Genomic DNA, 12103 nt, shown 5'->3' with positions numbered 1-12103 from the left:
TCCTATATTCATGTCTTATATATACATGTCATCAGGACCGGTCCTAGTCAATTTGTCGCCCCATGCAATGGCATAATTTGCCGCCTCCCCCTTTCTCCAGAAAGAACAAACCTTAAAAGTCATGATTTTAAGTATGCTACTCCAGCATGAACAACAAAGGTGAGGGTAAGTGCAGTTGCACTCAGATACTTACTAAAAATGCAATCCCGTCCCGTCGTATATATTAATCGATTACGTTAGTGAAAGATAAAGCAAACACACCTGCAGAGGAAAAATGGTAATCCTTTTTATAGAATTCACTATCGAGCTTTAATCTCAATGTATCAGTTTGCAATTCCAGTGCAACTAGCTCTTTTATCTTTATTTTTTGATTTCCCTTCAATATCTGTTAACATTTTTTAAAAAAAAAAACTTGTTTCTATCTTCAATGATAAGGAACTTGTTTCTGACAAAAACAAGACTACTTTCATATCAAAACTGTGATAACTTACTAAATGGAACAGATATTCACTACTATTCGAGAACTGAATTCTTGCACTTGGCAACAATCAAGCAATTTGTGCTCGGATTTATTCGACCATTTGCTTTAGCGTTGTCCATGTGGCCTTAAACTAATGCAACCTAAACGTAATTTATAAATGTAGTATTCAAATAGAAGGTCAGCTTAGTAAATGTAACTACCATCATCATGAAGTCTGTTTCCAACAAAAAATATTTAATTTAAATAATATACTTATGACAGATTTTACCGGATCATCCAAACTTGCCGCTCCACGCAAATGCACGTGTTGCATATATGGTAGAGCCGGCTCTGCATATCATATATATCTAGTCCACAAGTTATTTATATATGACATTTAGAAAAATACTATTAGGCAAATTAGTATTAGTTTTTACCTTTAGACAAGTTATTTGAATTTTATACTGTTCGTGACATTATTTTCGTACTTATTAAAGGCCTGCTTTCACGAAAAAACAAAATTTCATTTCTACTTTTATTTCTTAGTTGATATTGATGAAAACTGCTGAAACCCGAATTGTTAATAGGTATGGCATTCATGTAAATTGTGAAATATTTGTAGCGTATCAGTATCTAGCGTTTAATTTATGTTGTATTTTACGGTGATTATACCTACATAAAAATATTTAATACTTAAATAGACGTAAGATGCATTAGAAATGACTATTTGAAAAAAAACGAAATTTAGAAAAAAAACGAGAGGCAATGTTTTTTTTCTAAAAAAAACGTACATTTCTGAAAAAATACGAACGGTTTTTTTTCTATTTACAACACTAGTCTTTGCAGAACTTGCAAAGTTGATGAAACATTATCCATTTTCTCCCAAACTGAACAAAGTATCAGACCTCAATCTAGAAATAGCTGTAAATTCTGAAAGAGCTAATAAACGTTTCCATTATCTTCTGCTTGCGTTGGTGGATCATAATCGGATCAGTATTTCCTTCACGAAAAAGTGGAGTTCGAGTACGTAGTTTTTGCTAAATCTAATTATAAACGTCATTCAAGTAATGATATATATTGACAGATTTGGCAACACTTTTAAGTCCTTAAGTTCTAGACAAATGAACACTTTGCACTCCATTTTTATCTACAGAAAGAGCCTCAACTATCCTCAGAAATATTTTTCGAAAATTTCGACTATAAAATGTTCTAAATGCAAACAAGCGAAGGCATTTTAGCCAGCTGTTGTGAAAACAAAGAAATACGAGAAAGATAAGTTATCCGAAACAAGACAATGCATTGCATGAGCAGATTGCAGGAAAACTTGCACACAGTATAGTTCAGTTTTAGAGTTCATTAATTTTAGATAACATATCTTAAGAATATTGATATTTGTGAAGAATTGTACTATTTCATCAGTGTGAACTTATCAAAATGGTATTGGTCTGTTTCAAAATCCATGTGTCCCTGCGGCATGTATACTGTCTTTGCGTTATGAATAAAACACTATTGTCCAATCAGATCTCTCTCTCGCCGCTCTCGCTTGTGACTAAATGGTTAGTGTTCTCGCCTATGTGGTTCGAATTTCGAGCTAAGCTTTAGGCCACGTATCATAATAGTCGCTACTCCGAAAAGGAGCGCTAAGTTCCAAAACGCTGGAAACGTGGTATCCGGACCACATGAGCTCCCACCGAGAATCTGAAAATATATTAAGTAGTTTATTTAGGCCATTTAGAATTTACTGATCTGACTTGCTCTCTTAAGTAGAGAAATGTATAGTTCGTTACCCTTTGGAGAAACCGTAATTCGTAAAGCCATATGCCTATATTTTAGGATAAGTAGATCTGTGCTGTTTTATTTACTTATTTATTTACAGTTTTCATGGTTGAATAGTATTATTTCAACACGAAGTTGTATTTCTATATATTTATTACAAATTTGAACACCTTTTATTTTAGAAAATGTCTTTTATTCTTTTGGCAGTGTCAGTGTCTGCTGCTCTCGCTCAGATTTTAATATTATTTTCAGAACGTGGATAGAGCTTTAGTTACCAATATATTGATTGCTAGTAATAATGTACAGTAAAATACACTAAGTTTGTCATAATTTAACAGGACATCAGGATTAAGTGGATCATGTTTTTGTGAATCCAAAAATATATATTGTTTTAGTTGGAGACATTTTGTGTGGTGTGAGCAATAGCCAATTAGGACGGGTTTAATAGTACAATATAAACTGCTGATTTTACTATCCCTAACATAATCATGTTTAAATGGTCACTTTTGTGGAGTAGATTGTTCAGCTTGATAAATTTCTCTATATTTTATTAACTCCATATATTCTGTATTGACTTCTGGTTTTTTTCTTCTTTTAGACTTCAAACTAAGGGTCCGGAGAAGCAGAGTCATATGCTCGATCTCTTGGATGTTAGTTTGGGTAATTCAACCCCATCACCTCAGCCGGCACCAGTGTCTAATGTCGATCCTTGGGGTCTTCCCCAGCCATCGCCTCAACCAGTGCAATCAAGATCACAGGTGAGGAATAGAATTTTAAGTAGTCAGTTAATATCGATATCATTAGTGTATACGACGTAATGAAAAAGATCGTTCTTGTAAAGTGTATCAATTGTAGCTTAGTAAAATTACCGTATTTGCTGGCGTATAAGATGCACTTTTTTTTTTCTTTATGGAATGTGTTTTATACGCGATATATGTCGCGAGATTTTGATTATTTTAATTTCAATAAGTGTTCATGATTCTGTGTTTGATATCTTCCTTATTTCCTTACGGTGTGCAACAGCATTCCATCTATGTATAGTTCACTGACTCAGCAAATGTCTCATAGTCTGGAAAGAAATGCAAACAAAAGGTATGGTACTCACCACAAAAAAACAAAAGTGTCTTCTAAGTCTAAGTAGCGCTTTCGCAAGATCCTTCTTCCATATTCAGCTTAGATCCAATTTAAAAAGGATTTAAAACATGTCGGAGAAATGTTAATAGGTAAAGAATAATTGTTAAATGGAATTAAAAAGTCTGAAGCACAAGTCTTACGTCAAAAATTAATACATGCAAATGGTCGCTCACTCGGCACTGTTATCGAGAGAGAGAGAGAGGGATCATTTTGATTTTCTTCTTTTCTCTCTCTTTTAAAAAACTGAGAAAGAGCGAAGAAAGAAAGAAATTTGAAATAGAAAAGATTTTTTTTTTCTTTGTCTTTCTCCAACAGTGAACAATGACTAGTGAGTGACCATTTGCATGTGTTCATTACTTGCGCTTCATACTTTTAAAATCCTTTTAACTTTTTTTTTTCTTTTCTTTAACCTATCCACATTTCTGCCCCATATTTTAAATCCTCTTCGAATTGGGTCTAAGCTGAAGATGAAAGAAGGATCTTCTAAAAAACGCTACTTAGACTTTTTTTTTTTTTTTTTTTTTTTTTTTTTTAGTACTTTTGCTTGCATTTCTTTCTAAACATTATCACCACTCGCAATACTGTAATATGTATCATAGTTTATTTACCGTTTGTAGTATGTATGCTTTTCTCTGGAAATTTCAGGATGTTTCCAGACATGCATGTGATTTAGTTAAGCAGTGTTATACAGAAAATGTGGTGTGCGTCTTTTATGCCAGCAATTACAGTACATTTCCCGCTTTTCTCCCGTCAGTTTAAGTAGTATTAGTGTTCCTGCTTGAAGTGAAGGTATTTTTATAAAAGAGAAACAAAATATTGTAATGCATGCTCCTCCGCGTAACGTGAGTTGTTAGATGCGTGCCATTAGTGTATGTAGTTCCGAGTTTGATTTCACGTGTGGTCATAAATTTTTCGATATTGACCAAGCATTATGTGATAATTTGATATCTAAATGAATAGAGTAGGAGACTTTGGCCTCAAAAATCAGAAATAAATGCGCTGAGAAGCGAGGCGATTAACATGCTCATCCAATTGAACATGTCCTGTATGAGTGGTGGGTTATAGTCCGAATTGGTGTGGCGTAATTTACGGAGTTTATTTTAGTACTTGGAACACAGAACTGTCTATTTGAAACTTCCAACAAATATGAATACTCCAAGGCTAGGCAAAAGAGCGTTGTGTTGTTGATATTCTGAGACATTAAATGTCGCATTATTATTTTATTGTTGAAAAAGTTAGATTTGGTAAGATTGTAATGAAGATCTATTTATTTATTTTAATTAAAATACTCCCATAATCAAAGCTTCGTATAGCAATAACATAGATTGATTCGTAATTGACGACTTCAATAATTATTGGGTTTGTTCCGTTTCAAATGTGACATTGTACTATTATTTGGTCGATAGTGATTTCGAACTTGACATGTAACCCATCATTCCGGCCAGTGATGTGAACTTTCTAGCAGGATATTACTTTAACTTGAAGATTTCGAAAGTCACGAATTATCAATTAAACCGTAGATCCTATTTAATAAAATGTTGGTGATTGAAAAGAATATTAAACTCCAAGTAAACGGATGTAATTCGTATAACGTAATTACATAAATATCTGAACATTTAATTGGCAGGGATTCGAACCTAAGATTCTTCTTGCGTCACTGTTGCTGTAAGTAGTCGAGCTATTAGCGACTTGGCCTATTCGTTTCAGGCCAGCTATCCGTTAATAAACTGCAGATATTTATATGAGTATTTCAAAAATTTAAAAATACGGTAGTTATTTTGTGTAAGCTCCAATTCAGAAGAGCTCTTAATGTTAAAAGCTGTAGACATTCACACACAAAAACTGTTAGATATATCGAAATATTTTTTTGTATTATTTTGCTTCGTTCGAATCTGACTTCAGCATTTTTATTAACTTTTCCTTTTGCAATTTTGGCACCAAATTAAAAAAAAAAAAAAATCAGCGATCATAAGGAGTATAAAATGATTCAATAAGATATGAGTGAAAATAAATTTAAAATCCTGAATGAACATGCATCGAAGTATCAGGATTAAAAACAAAGTGATATTAATTTCATGAAAAGTACAGTTTATTCACGGTATACATAGAACATCCAACTACAGAAAGGAGGTTTAAGTTGAAGATACTTCATTTATTTAACATAATTAATTTTCTAATATCTGAAATTGTTATTTAATCTAGAAATTAAAGAGAGGACATTTTTGACAAACGTGTGTATGTATTTTTGTGACGGATTCATGCAAAATGTTTTGAATACCGGTCATTTTAGCTTTGAAACTTCTTGTATACAATAAAAGACAAATTCTGACTGAAGCTTATATTATCTAATAAGTAGAGACACGATTTTTGGTGACACGCGAAAACGCGAATTGTATCAGTTTTGTATGAAAATGTTGTGTACCTAAACTATATTTTTTTTCACTATTTGTTAGGCCATAAAACACTCGCGATTAAATGCAAAATATCGAATTAGCGAAATTTGCAACAAGTCTCGATATTACACGAAATTTACGCAAAAGTGACAAGTTTTCGACGCTTTTACGATTTATTCATTACCATTATTTCTTCCTTCTGCATACTTCACCGTGAGTAAACGTTATTAGTTCGTCATTTGTTTACCACAATGAAATACGGGACTGACGGATATCTGGCGCCAACTCTCCCTCAGTTCGTCTGTTTTCTGGGCTACAGGCAAACTACTAGGCTGCAACGAATGTGGTTCCAGATTTGCCTCGTGTAATTCTGAACGGCAAAGCAACCGGTACAATGACGAAAAATCACATGTTTCGATAGAGCACAAGAATTTAAATATCATGTTACTACGTTTTTGATGCACGTCAAAAACTAATTATGTGTAAATTTTGTAATATTAGACTACACTGGAAACGACGCGATTCGTGTGTGAAGCACAATGAAAGCGAAATTCACAAAAAGAAGTGGTTGTTTTGTGTTAACGACAAAAGAACAAATTTAACACAGAAAATACTGAAACAATGCTAGTGTGTCATTTGCTGTAAACACTAGTCATTATTTTTCTATTAATGTTCTCCGTGTGCATGTTTTTTATTCTTTAAATGATACTTTTATTCAATGTGGAGTGTTATTTGTTAAAAACTCAAATATTGTTTAATATAGTCATGCATGAGGCCATGTCATGATTGATGAGTGGAAATTAGGGTGAAATAAAAGCTAACTAGTTGTAATTGCCAAGGAAAATAGTGTTCTTACATTGAATTTTTATTCACCGATTTTATCCCGCTTTACGTTATATTTTTATAACGAAATTACGTATTTTTATTTACCATAAAATCGTGTCTCTACTAATAAGTAATAGCGTTACAGTTTCGGCAAATTATCTTTACCGTCATCAGACACAAAATGTTTATAAGTTAAACTGAACACATGAAAGATGGAAGGAAAAAATAAAACATACGCCGCTATACAGACCTAATATAGATGTTACAAGTTTTATAAAGTAAAGCCTCACAAATGACGCTGTATATATTCTTTGTGGAAGTTGACGGATTTTAGGGTGAGATATTACTGAGTGGAGTAAATTTTGACGTAACTTTCCATGTTATCTCCATAAATTAGGGATAATGGTGGTATATTAGAAACGTGATAAATTTACTTTCTTAAAAATATTTTTTCTTTCTTTTTCTTGTTTATTAAAACTAGACTCTTCAGAGTTTCGACATCTTTTTCAATTGCTGGGATATGGTAAGACTAAATGTGCGTTCATCACTGTGCCATATATAGTTGCTGGCATGACTTTATAATACTTGTTAGTAATTGCTAACACAGTAGAAAAATGAAGTGTATTACTTGTAATGTGAGAATGTTAACCCGAAACTTGTTTGTACTTGTTCATCAGACATCATCTGTATCTTAAATTCAACTAGACTTGTTAAAAATCAAAATCCAGATTAACAAATGAGTGCTAATAATTGTGTTTTTTTACTTACTTACACGAGACCTCTTGGAGAGAGAGAGAGAGAGAGAGAGGGAGGGGGGGGGATTGGTACATCAGTGATCTACCGCTCACCTTTGATACTGAGAGTTTCTGGTTGAGTTTCGAACCATGTGAGTGTATGACGGTAGAGTTAACACAGTCGTGTGCTTTTCTTGTGGTTCCCACGTTTTCACTTAATTTTACTTACATCATTATGCATTACGTGCATTTATCGTATGTCAACTTTAACCTAATAACTAAAAGCGAAGGATATTAAAGATTTTATTTTAACGAGGTTTTACCAGAGACGGAAATAAATAAGTAAACATAACGACATTTTCAATAAGATTTATTTATTTATTATTATTATTATTATTATTATTAATTAATTAATTAATTAATTGATTAATTAATTAATTAATTAATTAATAATAAAAGATATATATATTTAATGTGGGAGTTAACCCTTTAATGAGCAAGCATTGATAGCACCATTATTAAAATATTTAGTTTGCTTTTATGGTTGAACCATGTCTTCCTGAGCATAATTTCGTAATTTTTAAAGTATTTTGTACTTTGGTTTCAAAATACAGGGTGTTTATTTCAAAGCAACATTGCCATAAAATAGGTCTTATGTGTAGCTGCTGAGCAGCATTACCCTATTATAGTAAAATATCATAAGAATACTCTCAGAAATTACCAACAGTTTCGTTGAAATATTTTCGTACATAGCAAGAAACCACAAATTAATTAATTAATTAATTAATTAAAAAAAAAAACTTTAGCGGAACGTAGGAGATAAAGCTTCTACAATATTAAATTTGACTGTCTCCTGTTGACGAAGATTAGAAGTATCTAAAGAAACGACCCGCAAATCATGTATATGAATAGTGTATGAAAGCAGTAATGCCAATTAAATGATCACTGATGTTATAATTCGTGCGGATAACGCAATAGAATGTGATGTTGCTTGAGAGCAACACTGCCCAATAAAGAATTAAGCTCCCTGCAATCACATATTAAAAACAATGAGTGAAAGACCTAAACCGTTGATTAGATCTGAGTTTGTAACTCAGGTGCTCATCCTTTCGAATACCATTAACACAACACAGAGATTTAGTCTATATTTGTATATATTCAAGAATGTATACATTGTGTCTTCTATTCTTCATTATAACTTGGAAATTTTGGGCAGCAAACGTATTATTTCATCTATCAATTAATGGTAGTATTTAACAAAAGGTAGGACTTTTACTCTGGACTGTGCTTAAAATTTTATGAGCAACTGATAACATGCATTGAATGCCATTAAGTTTACTGGAACAAATTTTGATAAAATGATGATAGATAATATGAATTTTTGCAGATTTGCTTTAAAAATAATGAAAAATTAAAATTATAACAATCTCTCTGAACTATATAATAAACCATAACAAATTTACTTTTGAATACTAAGCTATTACTCTGTGAGCCAACAGTAGGCAAGAATTTAATACAAAAGTTACCCGCAAGCTCAATTTGTCTATCTGCTGATTGAAAAAATATTTACCAATATGAATTTCTAATCAAAAATCAAGAATTGAAAAACAGTTATTATGAAATTGTAAATGATTTAGCCCTTCCCATTTAGCCACAACATTTTTTTTTTTTTTTTAATTAGACAATATTTTCAATTTCGTACGTGGATTGCGTTCAGTAATACTAGTTCAGTATTTACGAAAATTTACAGAACAAACAATCACACTCAGTTATAGCTACTTTGTCTTCTTGGCAGTGATTTGGTGGCATAAGCCCATGTTGCACTTTGTCTTATTTACGTAGCCTAAACATATCAAAAGGATATCGAATTTTACCATTCCTTTCTTCTGGACTGAAATCTTTCTCGAAGACGACTCACTTGGACCTTTTTGTTTTGTTTTCGTTGAGAAAATTTGTAAAGGAAACATTTTCAAACTTTCATAAGAGAATGGCCACGTTAGTTAGAGCTTTACACAGGCCATTCGCAGAACTATTAGTACGCGAAGCGGGATTCGTTCTTGTTTCAGGAAGATTCTAAATCTTTCCATCAATTGATTTGTGTGTACTTGCAGATTCGTGTTTTGCAATGCTGATGTGGTGTGTGACAAAATATCACTTCTCAGTGGAACCACAGTTTCAAATAATTTGCATAATAGTACAGAATCATCTGTTGAAAACACACTACTCACAAATTCACTCTAAAATGTTTCCGTCTTTTCTTTCCTAAAAAGATCTACTTTCGGCATCTTGAAATGCTGAAATTCACACCGACAGGAGCTGTGCGTTACACTTACTATCGATTCACAATAACTGCCTGTACCTGGCTATTTCTTTAAGTAAGCTTCTTCGTTTATCTTTGTCATTCAAAATTCTAAGAACTAAAGACGCGCTAGCATGTTCCCTTTACTTGATATATTCCAACGACAATAGACTCCAGTTACTATCACACTGCGATCGCTTGGTCAGATAAGAAGGAGCCAAATATTTAGTATGCTGTCATTCATGCGTGAATAAAGATGAGTTGAAGAGAAAATGGGAAATGGCAACAAATTGCTTGTAAGTTGCGAACTGTCACTCTTCCTGAAAGTATGAGAATTGCAATATATATGGCGTTTTGCCATTAATTCCACGCTTTAATGATAGTATAAAGACTCACCTGTAATGTTCCTTCAACGCGTGTTTTTTTAGCCAACATTTCAATTGCGATACCGGGCAATTTTCATCAAGTTAGAAGACTTGAATGTTTTCCTGCAGATTTTCACCTAGTTGTTGCAACTAAGAGTGGTATATTAATATATATATATATATATTATAAAATACCGTCCTAATATGAAGTATCCACAACCGGTTATTTATCTTACTAGTTAAGAACTCACAATTGAAATATTGGCCAAAAAACACGCATTGAAGTTACATTACAGGTGAGTCATTATATTATTATTAATGTTTAGTATAAATTCATAGAACAATAGTAAGAGATATTCTACCTATGAAATATTCTGAAATAGAATAATAAGAGCTTTCCATATTTTGTTTAAAGTTGAAAAATTACATAGTTTGTTATCCATAAAGATAAAGTTCTTGCATTAGGAGTCGTTTGAATTTCCTTTTCAATACTTTTTTTGAGGTGTACCTTATTTCCACCCAACGTTTTACTGTATGTGATTAAATGTGATACATAATATTGATTGGCTGATGATATTAGCATCTGTTTGATAGAAGTAACAATCATATTAATGAGAATTTGTTTGTGAGTTTGAAATTCATAAAACTGTGTTTAACGATTGTATAAACAATAAAGAGCGTAGTTTTCGTTTATCAAGTGACTAATTACTGTTATCGTGTGCGTTTGTTTTACTGTATTTTTCCTGATCACTAATTAATATATGTGTGTTTGTTACATTATACAAGTCGAAAGTGTTAATATCCGCTTTTATATAGTGCGTTTCAAAATGAATCATTAGCAACCAAAATCTCTATATGTGAAGTTAACACGGACAGAGAAATAGGTAACTCTTGGTGTACATAAATTTTGTGTCTTTATTTAACCCATAACGCATCCCCAGAATTAAACTGTCGTAACTCTAAAATGTATATTTTACAGGTAAGATCATTGTATCTAAAGAAACTTTATTATCTTTTCTGGTTTTTATCTTTTCTGGTTTTGGAAATTGTAACGTTATTTCAATATGTATGGTATTAGTTATTGAAGAGGAAACATTTTTAAATACTTACAAATTACAGTTATTACACATTAAAAATTGATAATTTAAAAAACCTATGTTGAGTTGCGACAGTTTTATTCTGAGAGTGCGATCAACGTCAATTGTCATAGTCACAGAAACAATACCAAGGCTTTAATCGAATTCTTGCTATACACGTTACAGCATATCCGATATAAGGCAGGGCAGTAATGTTTTGGGTTTTTAGTTCATGTAGATTTGTTAGTTGTGATGTCACGTTGAAACCATTGTTAATTTGTCCCGACAGGAAAACGCATTAAGTTAGGTAATACGATTTACGTTAGTATCATCCCAAGTTGTAGGTTGTGCTTCAACACAATCCAATGGCGAGGAAGATGGTTGAGATAACGATGAACGTCCATGTGCCAATAAGGTGATACTCTAGCTAGCTGAAAATGTAGTCAAACGGCAGCATATGAAACCTCCGCTGCTCCGTCACCATTTGCTGATAGATTAGGTGCCAAGAGAGAGTGAATGTCAATGAAGATTAGTAATAACCTTGATTCTCGTTTTCATGTGGTATATGCAAGTTCAATAGAAAGTTTGATAAACTTTTGAAAAGTCATTGAATCGTTTTGAGACACTAGAACTACGTAGATGGATTGATATGTATAGATGGTTACAACAAATAATTGCATTGTGGGCATATGTACCGGAGACCACTCCAATGTACGTAATCTGCTTACAGGAACTGGACCCCTGATACATGTAGTTTTGTTCCAAATTAATACCAAAATTCAGATGACAGAACTGTCATTATTTCCAACACCAATTTCGACTTTTCAGTACACCAAAATCCACTAAATATATTCATGTTACTATTCTTGAAATTTGTAATTCGCCCTTTCACATCTACTTCATACAGTACACATTTCCTCTCACATGTTGGTAGTTGAGAGAATATATGAAATAATATAAAACTTACAAAAGAAATTATTTTTTAAGAGTATAGAAGAAAAAAGGAATATTAATAGAGAGAAAAAAATAATAAAGTATAAA

At 32.4% G+C, this 12103-nt stretch overlaps 1 protein-coding gene across 1 annotated transcript in view; it reads left to right on the top strand.

Annotated features, from left to right (window-relative positions):
- The window catches only part of LOC145664789 (epsin-2-like), a gene marked incomplete in the record, with an annotated part of 105240 nt that overhangs the window by 61884 nt on the left and 31253 nt on the right, over window positions 1–12103 (top strand). The window contains 1 exon segment of the mRNA XM_081731746.1: window positions 2835–2994. Coding sequence (XP_081587872.1) covers window positions 2835–2994 — 160 coding nt within the window.

The sequence above is a fragment of the Thermobia domestica genome, chromosome 11, assembly GCF_964235325.1.
Source record: "Thermobia domestica chromosome 11, izTheDome1.hap1.1, whole genome shotgun sequence".
Taxonomy (NCBI): Eukaryota; Metazoa; Arthropoda; class Insecta; order Zygentoma; family Lepismatidae; genus Thermobia; species Thermobia domestica.
Note: the sequence above shows the minus strand (reverse complement) of the source record. Positions and strands in the feature narration are given on the sequence as shown.